The sequence below is a fragment of the Excalfactoria chinensis genome, chromosome 3 (genome assembly GCF_039878825.1).
Source record: "Excalfactoria chinensis isolate bCotChi1 chromosome 3, bCotChi1.hap2, whole genome shotgun sequence".
In the NCBI taxonomy this organism is placed as follows: Eukaryota; Metazoa; Chordata; class Aves; order Galliformes; family Phasianidae; genus Excalfactoria; species Excalfactoria chinensis.
In genome coordinates this window covers 64,930,312-64,955,159 of record NC_092827.1, presented here as the reverse complement: position 1 = coordinate 64,955,159, position 24,848 = coordinate 64,930,312, and the positions used below count along the sequence as shown (strand labels likewise).

The 24,848-nt window shown below is 38.4% G+C and overlaps 2 protein-coding genes across 5 annotated transcripts in view; both read left to right on the top strand.

Annotated features, from left to right (window-relative positions):
- MPC1 (mitochondrial pyruvate carrier 1) overlaps nt 1-24,848 on the top strand; it is a 222,861-nt gene that overhangs the window by 110,541 nt on the left and 87,472 nt on the right. The window lies entirely within an intron of this gene.
- The window catches only part of RPS6KA2 (ribosomal protein S6 kinase A2), a 248,001-nt gene that overhangs the window by 157,988 nt on the left and 65,165 nt on the right, over nt 1-24,848 (top strand). For all 4 annotated transcript variants that reach the window (XM_072331144.1, XM_072331143.1, XM_072331146.1 and 1 more), the window contains 2 exons: nt 2,869-2,985; nt 7,113-7,194. In XM_072331144.1, coding sequence (XP_072187245.1) covers nt 2,869-2,985; nt 7,113-7,194 — 199 coding nt within the window. The remainder of the gene's footprint in view (nt 1-2,868; nt 2,986-7,112; nt 7,195-24,848) is intronic.

The window sequence follows — 24,848 nt, the reverse complement described above, 5'->3', positions numbered from 1 at the left end:
GACCTCCAGAAGTCCCTTCAAACCAACATTTTTATGATTCTTTGAATCATATTCTACCAGCCTTTTTCCCTCTTTAAAATGAGTGCAATGGCAAAACACTACCCAGCCTTCTATGTGGTCCTGTTCTTTTTGAAATATATACTTTTTTTTTTTTTTTTTTTTTTGAGATTTAATTAAATATACATGTTATTATTGTTCTTATTGTAAGTTATGAAATAATAATGCTATTCTCTGGAAATGCTTGAATTCATCATCTTAATACTCCCAAGATATTCCTGTAACTGAACACATTGAATGAAAGAAGTTATATTAAATTTAATAACACAATGGGAAAAATGCTTATGGTTGTATACCTGTGGCTTTGATGACTAATCTTAATGGATAAATTGAAACTCACTCATCATTTAAACTTGCAAATGTAGCTGAAATGACTGCATAGTTCAGGCTGAAATGCAGCCTCACAAAAATGATTGGATTTGGTGTTCTCTTCGGGTTGTAGATTTCAATCACAAACTTTGAGTCTGAGATGTTAGATCAAAGTAGAAGCAAATCTGAGGAAGACGGAGTATATTAAACTGAGGTTTGTCTTTTTTTCTTCTGCCTTATACTTCATCTTGTTCTGAGGAATGGTCCTTGCTGTGCTTCTGGGCAAACAGGGATGAGCAAAATGCTGAAATGGTGACTGAGTGTTCTCAAGATTTTCTGACTTGAGAAAGAAGTCATTCCGTATTTTCATTGTTTGATATTTCTTAAGAGATGACCATACACACATGCTGGCCTGTGGAAGCCAGTCATCTCAGAATTCTGTTTATGGTAAGTGGGGAATCAACTCCCAAACATACGAGGTCTGCTGTATAGAGTAATGGATGATGAATCAGGGCAGGAGCCTGACTGTATGGGGAATAACTCTTTGTGTGTACAATGGTTGGTGATCCACATAACACAGATACTTTACCAAATCAGTAGTATAGCCAAACAGGCTAATCTCAAAATGATGTTCTTAACAGAGTGCACATTTCTCAGCTGCAAGCAGTTCACATAAAAATGCATGTTCCTCAGCATGAAAGCTCAACAGTCCAGGACTTGATGATGACTTCCATTTCTCCACATAGTTCCATGAAAAACAGTGCTTTTGAAAATTTATTTTAGCTTATTATTGTTTATTTCATATAGAAGAAGAATGAAATGAAGCATATATATATACATATATATTTAATCAGAAAGATACTTTGTCCTCCACAGTAATTAAAGTCAGAAAAACAAGATGCTTTTGGCAGTTGTTCACTGTTAGAAAAGCTTTAAATCTCTCTGTGAAAACTGGCTTTTGGTATCAAGCATTTCCTTTCATGCAAATCACTTAAACTAGAGAAATTAGGATCACAAAAACTAGTTGCTGTCAGATGATGATTGTTTTCCATGATTCTGGGAGCATACGTAAAGTACAGGAAGCGTTCCAAACCAAGAAGAGGATATAGTCCCCATTACAAAGCACATGAGTGTAAAGAGGAAGGGAGGAAAGAAGAGGGACGAAGCTGCAGCATGCAGAACTGTTAGGGTAATGCTAGCCATGCATCAGATGAGTTGTTATAGCTGATAGGAAGTAAAAGCAGTTTTCTTGGAGGAGAGATGAATGAAGTGAACAAATGAGCATTCGTTTGGTTTAGTAAATGAATATGTTTTGGCCAAATATGTTTGTGAATGCAATTTCATTTTAGGTTGTTATTTCTATTTTTACTACGTGTAGCTTAAGAAGGGAAGAAAAGCTTTATACATATGTTATATATCAATATATCTTATTGAGAAAAAAAGAAAGGAAAAAAAAAAAGGAGAATTACAGCAAAATTCAAACTAAAAGTAATGTTTCAAAGATTACAATGATTTTTAGTAGATGCATAAATATTCAAATCTACTCCCAAGTGAGCAATTCCCCTTAATCTGGGAAATTGAACAAAATAAATTTTATACTAAAAAAACACACTTCAGTTGTTGAGAAATTAGAACTACTATTTTTAATAGGAAAGTGTCCTCAAATGTTGGTATGCAAAACACTGCAGAAATAAGAAGGTGTGTAAATAATATCTTCCCTCATCACCGTGTCCTTGAAGAGAAGATATTTCTTCCAGGTTTCTCTTCAGCTCAAAGATTTTTTACATTGCTGCAAACTCAGTGTAATCCCTCTGGCTCTCCTATAACCCAGCCACTCTCTTTTTAGAGGAACATGCCATAATAACATTATACAAACTACTAAATCAAATATCTCTTGTTACAGTTAAAGAGTCCTTGTACAGCTTTCTCTTGTGTTTGCCATTCTTTCCCCTTCCACCTCACTTTCACATCTAAATCTTTAATTTATTTTCTGTAGTAACTTTCCATTGTTCAAGGTGAGTTGGAAAATGTTCTTTTACCAATGCCCTTTCTTTATAGTCTACTCATAAGAATTGCTGCTTGAGACTAAAGTGAGCTTTGCTTTTTAAGATGAATTTGAAGTGATGCTTTGAGCAGGAAGGAAGAAGTATGTGGAAAGAAGTGTGCTAGAGCCTCTGTAGTACTGATCTGGGAACGTGGAACTATGTTAGCAAGGGTCTGCCATAAGCACTGAGCTCTGTGGTATATTTGTTTTAGTTTGCTATAGCTTTATTTAGATATAATATTGAGACTGATAAACAGGAGGCTGTCCTGGTATCTAACTCATTACCCTGTCCTGCATGTTAAAGGCACGTGGAATATTTGAACAAACATTTGCTTCTATTTTCAAAATTTCAAACATGATTATAGCATTACACAGGACAAGGTTTTAATTAACAGTATGTTTCCTTAGGATGATGGTTCTGATTTGGCAATTTTGTTTTTTTGTTGTTTCCTTTGCAGGAAGAAGGTATTGTGAAGGAAATAGACATCAGTCACCATGTGAAGGAAGGTTTTGAAAAAGCAGATCCTTCTCAATTTGAGCTGCTGAAAGTATTAGGACAAGGTTCATACGGAAAGGTAATTTTTAATGCCATCTAATCACTTAGAGCAACAATGAAAATGTTGCATTCTTTCTCTGAGTTCATTTGCACTGGTAGCACTGCCCAGACATACAGTATTGTAAAGGCAGATAAGCGTCTTCTGCCTTCATTTTAATGATCTGTCTTTACTGTCTTTACTGGTATCCTGTATATAGAACAGTTTAGAAAATAATATTTCTCACTCTGGACCTAGTCTAAGGAATGGAAGTAAGCATTAGAGAACAGCACTGTTTATAAGGTTAGACTCCTTTCCCCCTTTCTGACATATTCACTGGTTAAGTAATGTGCTACTGCTGCTTAGTTGTAGGAATGCTGAAAAGCTTAAAAGAAGTTTGCTTCCCAATTTCTGTTGAGGACAGATGTGATCCCAAGCATATTTCAAAGTCCCCAACTTTCACCCTGCTGGTTACCTCACAATGATTTTGTAAGAAAAGCTGCTTTCTTAGACTTAGATGCTAAGGACTGAATTTTCATTGCACTGTCTTTGTTTTGAGTTTTGACACCAATAACCAAGCTGTATTTCCTTATACTTTTCACTGCCAAGTGCTTATGAAAGTATATATGTATGCATACTGTATACATAAAGCATGCGTATTGAAGACATTGCCTACTTGCATGACCACAAGCTATTGAGAAACAACATTTTTATCTTAAGTCCAAGGCTTTTCTCAGTCCCATAGGCAATTCCTTTTCCAAAGGATGTCATTTGCAAATGAGAATAGGAAGGGAAAATGGAGAGAAAAAAGGGGCATTCTAGTTTGTCATTAATTTCTGTCCATGGTTTAACTAAATAAGCCTTTGAAACCTGTGGAAAGGTGAGCCTAATTCCAGCTAACCTGAAGAACTGATTTGTACCTAAAATCTTCTGAGGTACCTAGCAAAAGCTGAGAACCATAGCAATGAGCTAGGATCCTCAGTTTTATTCATGAAAAAACAAACAAACAAACAAAAACCAGCTATTTTGAGTGTATTTAGTAGCTTTCCGAGTATTTCAGAATTATAAGATCCCTGAGATGATAGACATCAAAAGAATTAGCATTCACTACCAAGTTTTGATGTAGAGAACTGCTTGAGAGCACTATAATGATATTTGGGTTTTGAATGTCTTAGATTGTACTGATGTATTTCATTATTAACTGTCAAATTCAGCATTCTAGCTTCAGGCACCGTATAATTGAAACGTCTAGCCTCTGCTACCACTTTCTAAAATGACATAAGATTTCTTTGACACATTCCACTCGATTTGCTGCAGGATCAGCATGTGAGTGTGGACATTAGACCTGTCTAAAGTTGTGCAATTGTAAGTCACTTTAGTATCTCACGTGAAATTGGTCAGTAAATTCGCAAAAGCATCATAGAAGTGAAGTCTGGTCAGAGATTTTTACACAGTCTCTAAATGTGTGAATTTTCATCACTTCAGTATTTCAGCTGATGGCTCAAATCTGTAAGTCTCTGGGGATGCAAAGCTGTTTTTCAAGTTTCTTACCTGGGACCTACATTATTTTCTGCAGAATTAAAGAAACTGCCTTTGGATTCAGAGGGGGAGTACACTTAACACTATTGAAAGTCACAGCGCTTGTTTAGATTTCTGGAGTAGGATTTTGGAGGTGTACTCAGTACTCCAGCTAAGGAGCTTTTACTAGTTCTAGCAATACATTTGCTTACTCATAGCCTGAGGTGTTTTCATGCAAATCATACTAGAAAACTGAAATTCTGCTCAGGAATATGCCCATAGTATTCTGGTAAATTATTATAGCTAATGTAAGGAGTCCATAAGTACTCCAGGACCACTTCATAGTCTCAAGAACTATCAAGACTATACCTTTAAGAATAGTTCGGAAGCAAACACCATTTTTCAATGCAATGCATTTTAATTTGTTCTTTTTCCTTTTTGGTTTCATAATTTCAGTACCCTCTGAAACAGCACACGGTGTTCTTGAGTCATCTATTTTGGAGGGAACACAGACCAAATGCCCTATCCCATGTTGCATAGAACAGCTGAATAGTGACTAGAAATGTAAATTGATTAGTTATTACAGCAACTGGGATAATAGTTTTGCAAGATAATATGGAGGATAGTGGTTATTTCTAGAACTGCAGCCTATTTCTGCAGATGCAACATACTGTATTGTTGTATGTCAGTAAGTCTTAAAATTGTAATATTAAGGTTTTGGGATTTAACATTTTCTTTATTTTTCCTTGTTTTTCTTTATATATATATATATGCACAATAATGTTAATGCTAAAAATCTAGTGTTTTGGCAAAATTACTTTGAAACTTCTTCCTCCCTTAAAAAGCAGTGCAAAAATTAAACCTTTGACTTGGACTGGATGGAAAAATATCCCAACATTTCTCTTTCTATTTGAACTTCTAAATGAATTGACTTCCTTTTAATACTGGAGCAGCTGAGCTTAATTTATTATGAATGTTAATGAAAAACACTTCAGAAAACCTTATGTGTTCCTGTTGCATCCAGATTTCATATTTATTTCTGCAGTTGTGAGTACCAGAGGTACTTGCACGTTCTTCAAACTGGGAAATGGGAAACAGGAACCAGCAACACGTGCCCAATCTCAGCAAGTTTGGGCAGCTTAGCTGTAGAACTGTGCATATCTCTCATGTACAGGAAACATCTTGAGAATGAAAGCCTCAACAAAAATGTGTCAGATCGTATAGCAGGAGTGTTGTAGCTGTGATGTTGTGCAGATGTAAGAGCCCTGGTTAACGTGTTTAGAGAGAATTTACTTTTTTTTTTCTTTTCAGCTTCTCTGGAAGTGGAAGGGTGTTAAAAGTTATCTCCTCCCACAAACCTTTTCTCAGAGAGTGCTTGAGAAAACTGTAGTTGTTTTACAGTTTTATATATATATATATATATATAAAATTATATATATATATAATTATAAATATAATATAATATATATATATAATTATAAATATAATATAATATATATATATATTTTTTTAGAAGGAAGTGTCTTAAGTGTCTTTCAACTTGCAAATTACGTGTTAGAAACAGACTTCCTCCTTTCTTTTCCTGGCTTTTCATGTTTAGAATGGAGGCAATTTGCAAGGCTGCATGGCTCCTGAGTAAATGATGAATTAAAATAGGTGCCACATATTTTTGCAATTGAAGTAGACGTTCTACAGTAAAATAATTTCATTTAGACTTTAATTCATCTGTATATGTTACGTATGTGGGCTTTGTGGTGCTTTGCTTGTATTTTGGCTTTACTTCCAGCTTCTGTCCAATAGTAAAGGTGCTGAATTAAGAGTTGAGCCCCCGGTGTCATGTTTTTGACCTCTGCAGATGGAGTGTGTCCTGGGAATCAAATAAGATATTGATTTATTTTCAAATATTAAAATCCTGACCATCCTATAAAGACTGGACTAAATTACTGGTTCCTTTTCTGTTATCCTAGTGCACAAACTAACTCAGACTCAGCTAAGAAGTAATCATTTCATGGAGTTAAACAAACAAAAAACCACAAAAATTCATCTAAAATTTAGTTTATTCCAGTTCAAACTTTACCCTGTCAGAAGGTGTAACATAGGACGCTGTAACAAGGAAAGATGCCTTATTTTAATAACCTATCAGTTAATCCAGATTTTCCTACCTTTTGTTAAGTATGCTTGAGGAAATTTTCAGCTGTAAGAACTTTTTGCTTCCCTTACTTTTTATGTTAATCATCTTTGGTGATTTATGACAGAAGTTAAACCTTTTTCTTCCTCCTTAATTACTGAAAATAATTATAAAAATAATAATAATCTGTATTCCTAAGCACGAGCAAGATTTTACATACTTCGTGTAAAACCGTTCATAATATCAGAAATGTGCACACATTCATTATGACTACTCATCTTCAACTGAATTTTAAAGGGCTATTAATAATATTGAACATATTTTCCTTGTCAGGAATTAAAAGCTTAAAATGGAAGCTTTCCAGAACTAGCTCAACCAATTGCAGGTGAAGCATGTGAAGTACTTTCAGCTAAGAAATTTCACTGGAATTCCCAGATTTTAGTATATGTTTCTCTGTAAATCCTGCACGGCTTGTAACTAAGAGCTTGGCCCTCATTTACACAAACTGTCTGTTATTTTCCAGGTATTTCTAGTGAGGAAGATCAAAGGATCTGATGCAGGTCAGCTTTATGCCATGAAGGTACTGAAAAAAGCAACTCTGAAAGGTAAGGTTTTGGACACTGGCTGCATTTCTCTGCTACTTCAACATCTACTTTTTTTGTCATTTTTGTGTTACTACTGTCTGATGGTACACAGGAGTTTATCAACACAGTGAAAGTTCTAGAAAAAAAGGTACACAAAATATGTTACCTAGAGTGTGAGAGCATAAAAACGAGGCAGCCGCACTTCCTACCAGCTTGCTTTCTTCATTTTCTTAGCATTACTTCCAGAACTTTACTGGACATGTATTAAATTGTATCAGAATGGCAGTATCTCTCTGCTGCTGGGGTAAACTAAAGCAAATACTTTTAAATATGGACATTGCTGAAGTAGAGCATGATGTATTTTGGGGCAGGAAGGCCTTCAAGGTGGTGCTTCTCACTACATGCCTGAAAATTCACAGTAACTTATTTTCAAGTGTGATAAGTCATTCTGAGGTTCTTGAGACCTTGCTTGTTTCCTAACTTGTGACCAGTCAGCATGTGGCTTCCACTCATCTCAGGCCAAATGACTGATTATGGAAGCTGGTCATCCTTTTCTGGGGTCATTGGCTGCTGCAACCTTACTATGATCACAAGGAGGCTTCTAGTAATGGGAGAGGTAGGTAGGACTGAATAATAAGTATGTTGAGTTTCATCTCAACAGAAGCCCTTATTGTTTGTTCATCCAGAGAGTTAGGAAGATCCATGCTTCCTCCTGTTTCCCTGACCTAGTGCTGTACTCTGCTTTTAACCCCCAAAAGCCTGTATGTGTTTTTCTGGATTCGTTTTGTCCAGGGCAACTCTTTCACTTACTCAGAGACAGTGAGTGTTTGCACAGTGCAGAACTGTGCCTACATGTTTATCCTCAAGTGAAAAGAGCTAATTTTTAAGTAGTTCTGATGACTTAAGAATCCAAATTGCTTTAGCATATATTGATGTGGGGAACAAAAAGAAGAGCGAAGCTACTGATAACTGCAAGGAAATGTTTCAGCAGGTGGTGGCAGACAGACACAGTACCTTTTGTGGCTGAGATCAGAAAGTTGCGAGTCAGGAACTTCCAAGGACCTGTTTTGTTTTGGCCCTGCCAAAGCCTTTTCAGATAAATATAACTTTGAAGTGATGCCTGTGCACCAGTAATTTTTATTAGAATGTAGATAGGAAAGTTTGTTCTGGAAGAAGAGCACAGTGTAGTCACCTAAATAGTATTGGACTTAATGCATAAAAAGTAAAAGGTTAGGCCTGTGTATTAAATATGTGTAATTGAGTGAATCTCTGATGACTCGGTTGATAGAGAGCCACTAATTGCCCTGAGAGGAATTCAACTCTTAGAATTTACCTCTCTGATGAAAACTGTTTCCTACGGAGTACTGCGTCTGAGAAAGGACTGCGTGACCCCTCTGTTGTAAATGCATATCAGAGATTTCTTTCTGTTTCTATTGAGAACTCTCAACTTTTCACCTAATGTGTAAACTGGATAGTCTCTCTGTTTTCCGCATGTAGATATGGGGTGTGTTTAGCAAAATCAGCTTTGGGTTGGAAGAGGGTTTCTTCTACAGCCTCAAACACCTTATTGTTACTGAATATATGATAGCTACGTCTGTAATCTTAGATTACACTGGAAAAAAATAGTGAATGTAATGGCAGTTCTTCAGGATATCTCAAAACATATACGGTGATTTTAAACTATTCAAAGTTTAATCTCTGTTACACCAAAAATAATAGGCATCTCTAGATGCTTTTTGTGTTTACAGTTCTTTATAGCACAGAGCTGCTGCCTTTCTCCTTTGCCAGCCTTTTACAGCATAATATTTATTAGTTTCTCAAGTGTGGGTGAACAAGGTCCAAAAGTTGAAGCTGCTCTGTATTGCATTTCTCTCCTACTCAGGCTACTTGTCTCTTTGACTGGTAACTCTGGGTTTCTTGGTAATCTCAAGGTGGCTAGCACATCAGTAGGAACTAATTTGTCCATACTAACTACTACAAATAAGCTAAATTCAACAGCTATTTAAATCAAGGTGCAAAAATGAAGACAGAACCCTGTTATCACAGGGCAAATGAGAAGGGCGAAAAAATGAAGATTGCTGTCAGTGAGCTTTCTTGTAACTTCTGGCACAGAAATGATATTTCTGACAGCTTAATTTCATCTTCTAAGTGAGAGTGCTGAATTGCTGCTGCTGCCTACCTACACTCAAAAAGGCTGGGAGTCACTTCAGTGTGAGCTATTTATTACCATGTCAAATAATGGGAGCAAAGCCATAAGTACTTTCTAGCACTGCATTCAGTATTTACTGACAAAAGGCATTCTATGAGACAAATTTCTGGATGATTTTCCTTCCTAATGTTTACTGCACAGTATAATGTGGAGTGAAAAGTCAAAGCTCTAGGAGCCAGTGCCATTAGTGTGGTCGCACTGCCACAAACATCTTCACACTTCTTTTCTTTTGCAAAGATAATTTGTGAAACATGAAATGGAGGAATGAGAAGAAAGGAGGGGAGAAAAAGAGGGAGGGAGCCTGAAGAATTAAAACACCCACAAATAGGAATGTGAAGAAGTTAAATGCCTTCAGGAGTGAAGGGTTAAAAAGGCTTTGTACATTAATTTGAAAAACATCCATGGGTGGGTCCTGTCGAGGTGTTTCCCACCCCAGGAGTAGGACTTTGTCAGTGACCACATGAGAATGTATAGGAAGCTGCAGAAGTACAAAGTGGTGCTTACTCCAGTGTATCTACTGGCTTTTGCCAAGGTAGTCCCTTGCTAGATAACATGACCCCAAATTCACCAAGCAAGGCTAGTATAAGGAGAATACTGCAACCAGCAGCTGCACTCTCCAAGTTCTTGGAGCTCAGATAAGTTGTTTGATACAAAATAGTCTTTGTAGATCAATTGTATTTGTAGATCCAAGTTTGAAGAAATCTGCCTAACAACAGAGTGACTCCTGATATGAAAGCAGAATTAAAATTCAAAGTATTCCATTTTAGACTGTAAAGACTTGCAAAGGCACATGCTCTAGACACAAACATTTGTGGAAATGAAATTAATCCTTACCATATTAAAGTTTATGTTAAATGTAAAATATATCTGAATAAACACTGATAGGAACGTGGATGTTTGATAGAGAAAGCCACTGTTCCTGTTGGTTGTAAATGAGAACACCACACACAATTTTGTCTTCTTCATACTTCATTTCCTTTTGCAGGAGCTTGTGAATTAGATAATTCTGTTAAATTCCATCTTAAAATGTTAGTTTTGTGCCTTCATTACAGGGGACTGATTATTCTGTGTATATGTGTGCCTTATATTCATAATCAAAGCAGGAGCAGAGGAAAAGGGCAGGCATATTGTTTTAGTTCACTCAGTATTTCTCCTACACTCTCGTCATTAGCTTTACTGAAGGTGCTTCAGAATTTCATGAACAAGAGCTGTTTACATTGTTTACAATGCAAGCCTCATTAAATAAGTGTGAAGTATTCATAAATCACCCACAGGCTTCTGAGCTGGAATATATGGGCTACCTCCAGAGCCTGAAAATTGAAGATGCACCCCTCCAGGAGATATGCAGTCTTACAGAAAGTGGCATGAAACCATGAATTACTGATATAATGCTTCTGAACTTCATAAATGTTGCAGTGATGAGGTATGATCTAGCAAAAGTTATGTGTTGGGTTATGAGGAAGAAGTCTGCATCTGCCCATCTTGTTGGCTGTGTGAATCTCAGCACTGGAAACTGGTTGGCACCGAGAACTCAGATATTATACCTTTTTCTACTTACAGGGTTTAGAAAAGGTAATCTGTATTGTCAAAGGCTCTGAAGTGCTTTGCAGTTTATGAGCCCCCTCAGAGTTAGCCAGTAGGCTTATGAGTTTATAGTTGTGCTGACTGCAAGTGATGTTTATAGATGCAGTAAGCTCTGAGTGCAGCTCTGCTGACTCACAGAGAGCTTTCCCTGTGTTCTTAGAGATGTTAGATAATTGATAATAATAGTACACTAAATTTAACAGCTAACTGAGATGTCGCCAGCTGGACTGTGATTTCCATCCAAACCCTTGGAAAACTGTAGTAGTGGCTTCCCTGTTTGGATGTCAGATGAAGTGTCTTCAGTTTTCTGTTTTATGTGATTGAATTTTCCTGTAATACTTCTGGTGTTGATATCTAAGGCACTGAACTATAATGTTTTCCTTCTGGTTTGAAAGGAACAAAAAATTCACCAGAACATAAATCTAAGGACACATTAACCTCGTGAAGCAGGACTCCATCAGCCTTCACCTGAGATAAACAGACTTTTGGTGCTCAAGTTTTCGTGGTGTCTAGTCCTATTCAGTTTGGTCCCTGTGATGGGGTGAGAGGCCCTGCTACTTTTCTTGCTCTGACCTTTAGATTTTGATTTATAATATTAAAGTGTTCCTCAAACTTTTTAATATCTTCCTTGACCTCTTATTATCCTCTTCTAAACACTTCATTGTGGAAGTTCTGACCACACATCCAATTTCCTATGAGTACAAACCCAAGCAGAAGTCCCCTTCCTTCACTGAGGAAAGGCTACATGCTCAGCTTCCTCAGGAACTGCCCACAGTGAGTGCTGCTTCCTACACACAGCTTCTTGACAGATTCTCCCTTACTCTAAGATTTTCCTTATCTAGGGCTTGCTTTCTTAAACAGGAAAGGGTACAGTGCATTTCAGAGAGCACATTTAAATTGTTTCTAAGGGTCTGCGGAGAAAAATGTGTTCTTATAAGGAGAAAGAACTGTGATTAAGGGCCAACCTTACCATGTCAGCAAATGTTATAGGGCATCTTGTCCTGGATATACTAGATGTTGACAGATGTTTATCTTCATGGGGTTTACTTGGAGTGTTAATGTGCATTCATTGAGACTGTAGCTTCTGGCTTAAGTACTCAATATTCTATGGTGATTCTGTACAGTGTTTGGATGAGAAGGGAATGTTTTTGCCTATAAAAATAAACTGAGCGTGCATCACTTAAAGATTTTATTATCTGTTTCTATCCAAGCCCTGTGGAATTCTCATTGTACAACATCCTGGTTAAATTACAGCCCCTTCACAGTTCTAAGTGCATGATGAAGATCCTGCTATTGGGCAAAATTTCCCACTGTGAAGATGTTCAGAAAATGAACTCTGGAAATTTAAAATGTTTTCTGCTTTCTCAGGAAGAGTATGGCTGTCATTGGTTTTTGCTTTTTTTAAAACAGAACACAACAAAAACATATTATAATTAATGGAGCTTTTTTCTAAGAGTCAATGGAAATTCAGAATTTCCTTCATGCAAATTTTGGCTGTCAGGTTGTACAAGAGGTCCAAGTGCTAAGAGTGCTACTTAGACTGCAAGATAGGAAGTAGTTCCCATTGTCCAAAAGAGGACAGAATAAGTAAGCCTTCACCTAAAAACAACTGAAAATTATAATCACTTTCCCTATCATTTTCCATATCTTTCATATAGAATCACACTCTTCCACTCCTGTCATACACGTTGTACGTAAATGCAGCAATATTGCCCGGTTCCTTCCTGTTCCCAGATTTGTTCAAATACAACTCGCCTATTAGAGTAAAATGAAAATGTAGTCCCCTGTATAGTTGTATGTTCATTTGGAACACAACTTCAGCAGCTTCTTGTCTTGCTGGCCAAGTTAGCCCAGTTTTCTTCCCCCCAAAATCCCTGGCAGCAGCAAAGGACTCACAAGAAGACCCCAACCCTCTCCATGAGAAGTTCAGTGGTGCAGCAGAAACTATGATAGGAGTTCTAGAATCGGACAACATTGGTGCTTTTGATTATATCACACTTTTGAAGCATTCGTTTCAATTATTCCTATTGGTTTTCCAGGCACAGAAGTCTAGGAGCATACAAGCTGGGTTCTCTCCTGGGAAAATGAAACCAGGAGCACACTCAGTGCAACCCAGGGGCATGCAGGCCAGGGGGATAGGATGTGATGCCAGCCCCCAAGCAGCTGCTTAGTATGGGAGACCTTAGGGCCAAACATCCACTGCTAATGTCCGCAGATTGCTGCAGTTACACCGCACTTCATGCTAATGTAGGCGTAGGTTTAAGCTTCAAACTAAAGTTTCAGATTTTGTTATGAGGACTCCACATACATAAGTGTTTGTGCTTTTTACTAAATGTAGTGCAGGGCTGTTTTAAATTGTTCCATCTTTTTTTGCTAAGTTAACTTTCTCACAGTCACGGCTTCTAATTTGAGTAGCTCCATAGGCCCTCTTAGCAGCATCTGAAAGTGTTGCATGTTCAGGTATTCAAATGATGATTCCCTGAAGCATACAAAGGAGATTCAAATCAGAAAGAGATCACTGAAAAGTCTGCTGGTTTCTTTGGTAGAAAGGGAATATATTCTTCACCTGTGATCAAATTATGCAAGTTTGTTCTACACACTTGTTGAATCACACTCTTTTATCAGTGAAATGTAGAAAAAATATGACTTCTTTAAAGAGCCAGCAGGTCATGCAGGCTATTCCAGCTAGGAGAGGAATGATGACCCTTTTCTCAGGAATCAGTAGTTCATCATGCTTTTTAAAATATCAATAGTAAAAACTGGTTTTCAAAATCTCTTTGTAATTTTCAGTCAACTTACCATGTTTCTCTTTAAAATTTCATTTGATATCTCCATTCTTGACACTGTGAGTAAGTATCATTGGAGCCACTTTAAACTGCAGCTCCCATAGGTGCCATCAGTAAACAGGTTTCAGACTCAAACACATTCGTCAAAGTCCCCGTAACAGACCTAATCAATGTGATTTCATTACTGCTTGGTTTCCCTTGTATCATTCTTCATGTCATATTCATTGCACTGTATATCTAATGGCAGCTATTTGCAATTGCAGTTAATCCCAAATCATTTGTCACTGCACAGAAAAGACCACATTTGATATTTTCCACTGTCAAGTAGTAGATTGCAGTTAGTTGCTTTTACTGTGGCTTCAGGAGCAAAGAGAGTACCTTGGCAGTTGTCCTGAATCTATGAGTGAAATGTGTATCCTGTTTAATAAATATAATGCAATTCTGCTTTATCTGTAGAAAACCCACTTCTACTATGAAAGTACTGAGAAGTACAAAGTATTATTCAACTGTCATACATCTCACCTGCAGTAGCTGGGCAGCACAGAAAGAAAAGCATAGCTTGCTTTAACTGAAGCAGGTCTACAAGAGTGATGTGAAATTCCAGCTTAATGAAAAATTCTGCGGTGAGGTGGGTGCTGCTGCCTGTGTGAAAGAACAGCTCTGCCTAGGTGGCACGTACCACCAGCTGATCCTTAGAACAGCTGCAGGGACTTGCTTGATTTGCAGTCATGCTGTTTAGGTGTTGGAAATTTGCCCATTTGGAGAATCCCATTCAGAGCAGACTCCTAGGAGAAGCCAGTCCTTGGATTTGTTCATCATATGACTGCTACTTGCACAGCTGCACAATGTTTCCAGTTTCTTATGGTTGCCCACAGCTGTCAGCTTCCATTCTCCTTCTTTTCTGTGTTTAGCTTCAGAATTAAACATAGTATTGATGGACAGGATGTACCTAGGCCAGTCTGGGTTTAGCAGTGTTAATGGTCATCGTTTTACCTTATCTGCTGCCCTCTTCCTTTTGCCTTTCTGCCTAACCAATAAGGAACCTTTAAATCTGCTTTGCTGGTTTTATTTTGGCTTAGTGTTGAGGCTTGTTTGTTGTTTTTATGTTGCTTTTTGTTTTCATTTATCATGCAATGCCTTTAAGGAGTCTTGTAGGCTTCCTGCTTGCTTGTGCTTCTATTTTTAAGAAACCCAGTGCTGAAAAGAGAAGCTATTGTCTGTGACCTATTGAGTCAGCTTAGCAGTACATCAAGGGACTATTGGAAACCATTTTTAATCCTGCCCTATCTCCCATGTTTATCTCCAGTCTGTAGGAAAGGTGGGAATTCATAGAAGATTTGCTCTTTTGGCTACTACAGGATTAGGTGCTTTCAGTCTTCATCTCTTTGAATTAGTGTCATGTAGTCTGTTCTTTGATGGCAGGTCGTATATGGTGTAGGAGCTGGTACCTCAGTTCAGGTGTTCCAAGGCTTGGGTTCTGCTTGTGTCTCTGTTGCCAACTTGCTTCACAAACATCAGTCAGCTATTACTGCTGCTCCTCTTCTCAACCTCTATACTTGCAATGTTAACTTAATAGTGCAAGCCTCCTCTTCACTGTGCTCAATGTCCTTGTGAAAAGTAATAGTCAGATACTAATGATGATGTTATTAACACTCCTCCCCACTTAAATGTAATATGTGGCATTATGCAGTGTAATGGCTAAAGAATCCCAAACAAGAAATTGCTAGGCAATGTCTCTTCTGTATAATGACTATCCGAAATAATCAGAGCTATGAATCAACTGTACTTCTACATAAAATTATAACTGTAGTGGAAAGCTAAGTTGGAAATACAATGGCTAAATATCTCTGGGATTTTTAACATCACTAATGGTCTCTGAAAATCGTTGGCTGTGGTACAAATCCATTATCTTTATGAAAAACATTTGTTGTTTGTTCAGTTCACTGAATATGTTGGACCAGTTAGAAAATCCAATGTAATTGCCATTTAACCAATTTCAGATGCCTGCAACTGCAATACTTTTATAGCTGGCTGGAAACTGAATTCATAGCCATCCTCTGAGATCTGCATCCCACTGCCTTTACTGGTTCCCATGATAAAAAAGAACATTTTACTGCTTTTAAGCATGAGGACAGATTAACAAAGGTCAACAGTGGCATTTGATGGCATGTCAAATCAGAATGACCACAGGAAGTAGGGATTATTTGGGCTGGCAATAGTTCTTGTCACATCATTCCAGTTTGATTGTGTGCAAATCTTCACAGAGCAGGCGTGCTGTTCACACCTACTGCTGGAGGAGTTCTGGCTCTCAGTTGACTCTATAGAAGGGAGATGGCACTGTATAGGAGGCTACCATCTGGGATTTGTTTCAACGGAAGCGAAATTATTGTTTGTGGTTTTATACTCTTCATGTGGGTTGTTCATGTCAGTTATGGTTTCCTCATGCCTGTGGCATTTGCTCCAATTTGGAGGCTTTTATGATGTTCAAAAAGAGGCTAGCAATCAGTGACAGTGACCTCCTTTCTATTTTGTCTGTAGCATTTTCTGTCTGCATGTGACTGTCTTTTACCCATCTGAAAGGTTTCCATGTCACCCTAATTTAACTGATGTTTTCTCGTCAGTGGGAGATTATTTCTGTAAATGTAGGCAAAGTCTGAATTACTCAGATAATTGCATTGTGTCCTGGTCATCTTTTATTATGCTGTGATATAGTTCCCTTTTAGTGGGCAATTGTCAGCACCAACACCATTAGCTCAGAGGTGCCTTCATGCTCAAATGGAGCACACTTTGATGTTGGTATCAGGAAATAATGGACTGGTTGAGACTGACAAGGCCATCTGGGTGCATCTGCTCCAACCCCTGTGCAGCAGGGACACCTAGAGCAGGGAAGCAGGGTGCGTGGATCTATTCCCACACAGCTTCAAAAGATCTCGAAGACCCCACAGCCTCTCTGAGCAATCTGTACCAGTGCTACATCACCCGCATTACAGAAGTGCTGCCTGGCATTTGGACAGAACCTTGTGTGTCCTAGTTTGTGCACTTTGTATTGTGTCCTTGCACTGGGCAGAACCTGTCTCTGTCCTCTTTGCAACCTCCCTTCAGGTATTTATAGACATTTATGAGATCCTCCCTGAGCCAGCCTTCTCCAGGCTGAATAGTCCCAGATCTCTCAGCCTGTCCTCACTGGAGAGATACTCCAGCCCCTTCATCATATTCTTGGCCTTCAGTTGGACTCCAGAGGTCATTATTCAATGACTGAGCATTGTGATGGGAGTGAGACAGGGCCTAGCATTCTCTGCACCTTCAGGAAGCAGGCAGTAACATTGCCCTCCTTCAGCTTCTCCAGAACATTGCCCTCCTCCACCTGCTTTCTTCTTGAGGCTGCAAAAGAAGAGGGATGCTCTGTTCTAACCATTCCCATGTGGCTTCTCAATTCCTTATTTTTCCTTTGCTTTGCTGAAATATTATGGCATAATTTTATAGGCATTTATCCTAGCATAAATGACTGCTCTGTTTCAGTCAGTCACCCAAATGTTTGTGTACATTAGTTAAGGGACATTTATTCACTTGGAGTCCCTGCAGCAAAGCATCACACAGTACAAGATGCAGCCCCTTTCTGCTATTACCAGAGCAGGCTAGTATCTTACTAAATCATTATTTAGATTTTTGTTCCCATCTCTGTTTTAAAAAATATGTGAGGAGATGAGGCTGCAATCACAGCTCTTTTCTCTGCTTCCAGTGGTTCATTCTGTTATGGTTTGCCTGGCACATCCCATACTTATGTGCACTTTCTATTTGTATTCCTTTCTTTCCTTGTATTTTGATAAATAATTCTTTTCTATCCATTGTGTTTGCGTCCTTTAAATATTTATCTGCTCTTCTCCCCCTTTAGTCATTTCTTAGTAAGGTTTATGTTTAGCTCTTGGCAATTATCCAGTGACATAGGAAAATGGCAGATTTCCTCTTCTAATTCAAACAGTCACAGATATTTTCAGAACTGTATACAAGGATGGAGATGTAGATGGTGAGATCTCATTAATGTTAATGACGGTTTTACTACTGACTGTTTTAGGGCCATGATTTCACCCAGAAACTCTCTGAACTTAATCATATCTTCCACTGGGCTCCCTATACGGTACTGGAGTCCAAGCTGAAAAACCTTTTTCAGTTGTTTGAGCAGTGCATTGTCTTTCCTTGTAGGAAAAAGAGATTCCGTTGGCCTTTATTCCCTTACTGTTTGTGCAGACAAGTTTTCCTGGTTGCAGCACTTCAGTCAGTGATTCATTAACAACATGAGACCAGACTTTTGCTTATGCTCTCATTTAGGATTTGACTGTGCCTCTACTTCACACTCGCTTGCTGCTTGGGTTGGGGGGCTTTCACAGTAACAGAGAGCCATCACTCAGATGCTCATTTCCAAGGCAAACAGATCAGCTGAGCTAAATAAATCGTGTCTCATAGCATGTTGGAGCCTGGGCAAAGTGAAGGTTTGGTTTGACTGGTTGTTGACATTAAATGCTGAAATTTTCCTGAAATATTTGTGTTGTAAACTCCCTGTTGTGCTGTGTGCAGGTAGCTCGGAGATCTGTTTGCATGGTTTGTCCTGCTTGGTTTACAAACAGAAGATGTGACAGGGCCTCAGATCTCTTAAAAGAAACAAGAGTCCTTGTGTTTAGATGATGAGCTACCATCCCATCTCCCTCAGCAATGTCTTAAACATACTATCTACTTATCTCACAAATCAAAATATTTAGACTGTAGTAACCTGAAATGCTCATCCAAAATATTTCCTTAGTCCAATGAATATTGGCTCTGTGTTTACTGAGTGCAAACAGCCTAATAGAGCAAGTGTTCAGGGTGGAAAGGCGGTTTAGTGCATCTGAGTGAGGTGGCTGCTTAGCTCAGGGTGAGTGTTAACATTTACCTCATGCTCTGTGACAAACCCATGCAAATCCCTCTTCCTAAGAAACTTGTGTTGCTGACAAGCCACAGCCTTGCTTTAGCCCCAGCAGAACTAAGCTGGCAAATGACTCTCAGTTTATGGTAGTCACAAAAACATTATCTATTATTTTTGTGTCGCTACCCCACACTTGGAAAATGTGTGGTTGGGTGGTTTTGTTTAAGAACTTCTGGCAAACTTTTTTTTTTTGTAGTGCACCTTTAACTCTTCTGATTTAATATTCTGTCTTCTGAACGTACATTACAATTGAGAAATAAAAGACATGTTGTTCCTTTTCTGGTAGCTTGTCTATCCACAGCGATAGACCATTAGGTGAAACTGCATTTGAAAAATCACTGACAGTAAGCATTTCAGTGCAGGCAGACTGTTCTTGCTCAGTTATATTTATTTTTAAAAATGATTTAATAGCTAGTTGTATGTCAGAGCTTGTGTTTAAGAAATAATAGGTCAAAATTGAAATTAAAAACCCTTAGCAAAACAGTACTTTGATGAACCAAAACCAATTATTTTCAATTCAATTTTGGCATAACTTGCTGAATTTAGTCTTTTTGTTCCAATTCAGATCAAAAACCACAGTAAAAACATATTTTAGAATGTCCAAAATTACCAGTTTCAAGCAGCTCTACAGCAGGCATTTACCAGAACTATGAGCAAAACTGACCTGGTGGCAAATTACAGCATCTCAGTACATGTTTTCTCCACACAGGGATAACAACACATTTCCTCTCCTTCCAGGAATTCTCACTTAATATTGTATGAAACACTGTTGTTCTTTTCCATTAACATCCCAGCTTGTCCAAGCAGAAGATTTCATACTGAGCCATTGAGGAAAATTTAGGAGCTCCTAAAAAAAAATGGAAGGGACTCAGTGGGCTTAAAATCACAGCTTCTAGCTCTGTCAGTAAATTTCTAGTTTCTCAAAGGACCTGATGTACAGGGAACTTCCCTTTCAATACTTCCAGCTTTTTAGGACTTTAAAGACTAAATAAAGGGAATCTTTTTTTCTTTACGGATTATCATATGAGGGAACATCTCTACATTTTCACTTCTGAGCCTGGGGTCATTCCCAGTACTCTTCAAGCAGAAAAACTTTAGTTTTGCCTTTCATAATAGGCTGTAGAAAATATTTATGGAAAATGCCAAAGCACAGACAGTTTTCACACTTCCAGAGTAAGGTAGTCTGTAAATTTCATCCAGCCCTGCCTGTAAAATGCACAGACAGGTGTACTGTGGGAGCAAAGAGCACCAGCTGTAGATTTGCTTCAAGCTCAAAAGGCAAATGATGAAGCCAGAGCTAGCAGCTCCTGGATGTCTGGATCATCTTCATCTCAAGCAGGATGAGAAAATCAATTTCTTTGTTGTTCTTGTTGACTTAGCCGTATCACAAGAGCAAACCCAAGATAAACACTCATTTAATACTGGAGTGTTCCATGAACAGGAAAAATGAAGCTTGGTGCTGCTTCTTATTTCTAGCTGTACGCTAACTGTCCAGCACCAGCACTTCAGCATGGCAATGGCTGTGAGAGAGCAAGAGCCTGGCAGGAGACATTGTGAAGACAGGAAATTGTGATGGAGAACATAGAACATTCATCCCTCTTGGGACTGTAGGATTGTGAGCTGTATATGCTTGTCATAGAATCATAGAATCATAGAATCATAGAATGGCCTGGGTTGAAAAGGACCGCAATGACCATCTAGTTTCAACCCCCTTGCTACATGCAGGGTCGCCAACCCTGCCCAGAGCCACATCCAGCCTGGCCTTGAATGCCTTCAGGATGGGGCATCCACAACCTCCTTGGGCAACATGTTCCAGTGCGTCACCACCCTCTGTGTGAAAAACTTCCCCTAATATCTAGATGTTGAAGAGCACCAGTCCCAGGAGTGTGTGGGACTTGGCTTTTGACCAGCCTCCACCCTGATGCAGAACCATTAATCACAACCCTTTGGCTGTGTCCAGCCAGCCAATTCCTAATCCACTGAACAGTAAGTCCTTGTTGGATTCTTGTGAATTGGTACCAGGTTTAAAATGTGTATTGTACAAAGGTGGAAAAAAAGGACAACTGTCTCCTAACTGTTTAAATCAACTTTTTCTTTATTGTGAAACTGTATGAAATAACCACCAGTTTCTCTTTTTGGATTATCATCATTTCCAGAGCCACTGAAGAGCAGTGTCTACTGGCATCTCTGAATTCTGAGGCCAGCTCTTATTGGTTTCTCATTTGGAAGTTATACTTATTCCTAGAGCATTAGATAATTATTACCTGTCTCTGAGAGATAATAGTGAAATTGTTACTATTGCTTGCAATTACAATAATAATGATATGTTGATTCAACTTAAGGAAAAATAATACAAAATATGGATAGATTACAGCAGAACAGAAATATGTCGTCTCACTGATCATTTTACAGGGTAACTTGTCCACTAAGGTAAATAAGTTTAAATAAGATCTATGTCTTGCATCAGAAGACAGTGACTGAGGTACAGCTGTGAGGAAGTTTTGAAAGGTTTCAGCTTCCCAGAAGTCACGAACAGATATGTAGTTTCTGGCTTTTTTGAGGATGTTCCATTCTAGCAACTGTCAGCATACTCTTCTCTTCACCAAGTCCTTTATTCAGTACATTTTTACAGTACATTTTACAGTACGTTTTGATTTATGTGCATGCAAGGGGTGTAATTCTGACTTCATTAGTGTTGTACCTCTGCAAGATAAGGCTTATTTGATTTTGTTGCACATCTGCTGCTTACATACCTTGGCTGAAGGAGGAATGTGTTCACATCTGTGCATATCCAGTTGGTCCAGCTCTGCTTCAAAATATGTAAAAATTCAAATTTCACCTCTGTGTAAAGATACATGATTTATAGGATTATTCTGCTAGTCTGTCTGTGGGTGTACTTTTAATGATGAGGTTGAGCTCACTGGCTAAATTCAACCATAAAGCTAAAATATGCTCAAGCTCCTGCAGTGTCTGTGGAAGTGTTTGCCAAGGAGAGATCTTCTGGTTTGTTTCCCAGCAAGGAGGGGATCTGAGCCCCACTTGCAGCAATGGGCCCCAAGGAGGCAGGCAAAGCTCAGGCAGCTTGTTTGGAAAGGTGCAGGAGGGAGTTCAGATTGCTGCTGGAAGAAAAGCACCGAGACTGTAGATCATAACGCTGTAGGGAACAAGGCTTTCTCGATTCATCTGCTGTAGGGAGCCTGCCTTGGCAGGGCAGTTGGACTCAATAATATCTAGCAGTCCCTTCCAACCCATACAGTTCTGTAATTCTGTGATTCTCACACTTGCACAACTTGTTTTCCCATTTCCTTGAATATTTTCTGCAACTTTTTCAAGTTTATACATCAGATCTTGTTGTTTTGGGCTTTCAGGGACACCAAGCAAGAGATTTACCACTTATTTATATTTGCTTTCAGAAATGCTGTTATATACTAGAAACCCTTATTTGCTCCTGACAACCCCCAACTTGATTTGTTTTGAAGCATTAGGCTTCATCAGTCTGTCCTTTAATTCTTCATGTACAAAAATTGAGTAAGGTACTTCAGAAAGGTAGTATAAGATGGACGTAACTTTGCTAAAAATTTGGAGAGAATCGTGAACTTTTGGTTGTAAATAATAGAATTCCATCCTGAACTTTTAAAGTTCAAAAAAGATACATTTAACCTTCTTAATCTCAATACTAAAAAATTCAAGCTACTTTACAGAATCACAGAACTACAGAACTACAGGGGGTTGGAAGGGACCTCTGGAAATCATTGAGTCCAACCCCCTGCTAACACAGGGTCCTTACAGTATGCTGCACAGGAAAGCATCCAAATGGGCTTGGGATATCTTAAATTAAGAAAAAAAAGAAAGTACAAAAACAAAGTCTTTGATCTCTTATAAGCAAAAAGTGATCTTTTATATAAAAGGGAAAAAAAAAGAAAAGAAGAAAGATGGGGAGAACAAAATGACCTCCTCTAGACTCTGGACTCCTAATAACAGTCTGTGTCCATATTGATTTTCCAGAGTGCTTTTCTACAAAGACGTGCTTCATGCCTTGTAATTCTGTTTTATTCCTTTGCTGCAGCAGCTCTAGGGCTGAGTAGTAAAGCTCTGGTTGTAAAGGCGCTTTCCATATCTCTGTGATGTTTTGTTTTTGAAGGCACAGGAGACCTTTCTTCCAGAAAAATGAATGTCATAAATTTATATGCATCTCACAAAAAATGCTTGTAACATCCCTCCATGCCTCTACTGATATACTTCTGCATTCAGGTGGCTGCAGCTGTCTTCTGTTTTATTCTGTGTTACAACAATCCTGTGTGAAGGTAGGACATGAAAGGTTGCTGTTTAGAAGATTTTAATGTAATACTGTGTGGAACAGAAATGCAGTCATGCAAATAGTATTCCCAAGCAGAACCAGTGAAACCTGATTGTATTCTTTTTTTGGAAAGTCTGTATTTCTTTGTATCTCATGTAAGTAGTCACCACACAAGCACTTCGTCTTCCAGACACACAGAGTGTGGATTTATAATTAGAATCTAGGTCTCTACTTTTGCCTACAGCAGCCAGGATTGAGAAAAGAAAAAAACAGAAATAGGATTTGAAAAGAACGTTGCTCATGATTTCATGTATATATTTGATTTTGTATGTCACTGGCATGTGACAGTGCTAAGTGAAGAATCTGAAGTTGAGCTGTATATTCCCAAGTTGTATTTTTTTCCTTTTTTTTCCTCTTGATACATTTTACTGACTTCTAGGAAAGTAAGAAGGTAAAGGATGAAGTTTAGATCCTTTGCTTATGCTCTGATTTCTCCTGTTAACAACATTTTCCAGTGATGATTTGTTTAAATTAATGTAGATCCTGTCTTCCTCTGTTCTTGCTTGTTAATCCGTGTTTCACTCCCACCAGAGCAGGGATATTTTCTAACAAAAGGTCATTTTGAAAGGTAGGGGTGGGTAAATTATTTATGGTCAGTGAAGATTTTTGCCAAGCATCCTAGCAAACTTTGAAACCTTTTCATTGTTCAGGTATATTCTTTGCGTATCTTTCTGCAATTGACACTTGTTGGTGCCAGACATGCAGTGAGAGTCTCTTTATGGTTTTCTGGGTCACAGAATTAAGTAGCACTACAGCTAAAGTTGTCAGGAAGGATATAAGGCCATAAGGACACGTCACTGAGACACCTAACCCATTCCTAGTTTCAAACCTGTAAGCTTTCAAATGGCAATACCAGACTGGTGACACAGAGTGGGTTGCCTCTAGAATCAGGAGAGAGAGACTGAATGATTTAGAGAGGTAGCCAGTGTACCAGGCCCAGCCCTGAAACACCTCCAGCAGGTCCTTGGGAGGGACCTGACTCCTGTGGCTCAGGGCAGGCCACAGGTATTCACACAGAGAGAAGAGTCATATAGGGACTTACACACTAAATACTTGCTTAAGAAAAGTAAGTTATCCCTTTGGTGCTGTTGAAGCATGGTAGAACAGTCTTCAGCTTTAGATACTTGGCTTGGTTGTGGTAGGTAAGGTCCCTAGATCATCATTGCTTGACAGTGTCTGTAGCTAGAGATGTGCTGACTCTTAGTCAGTGACAGATATGTAATTAATTGGCTGAAAATTAATTTATCTTTCTGCTTTCAAATCTTAACCAAAGATCATATCATAAAAAAAAAAAAAAAAATAGTGAAGGGAATAAGATTATGCTTTTATTTTCTTTTTTAATAAATAGGCTGCTAATCCATTTTTGAGAAGGATTTTTTTTTTCCCTTTGGAAGGTGCTCTGAATGTATTTTTCCCTTTTTTCCCCCTTTCCCTTCATTATTTCATGAATATTGAAATTGAAACAGCCTTGGAAATAAAATTCAGATATTAAATGAAACCCTCTCCTTAAGCATTAAATAAAATAAACGATAAATTTCTCTTCTTTGATGTTCAGAGCTAGACAGACAGAAGAGAATAATCTGAGTTTATCTGTATGCATACACAGCTGTCTCCATTTCTCTTTCTTATCATGTTAATACCTAGAAATGGGAGTTGTTTTTATTTCAGGGTGGCAGGTGCTTCCTCCCCCGTTGCAGGTCCCACTGGTCTGGTCTTTTCTGCCTTGTGACATGAAGGATTATTTCAGGGATGGTTAGCTGGCCCAAGAGCTTGCAAACAATC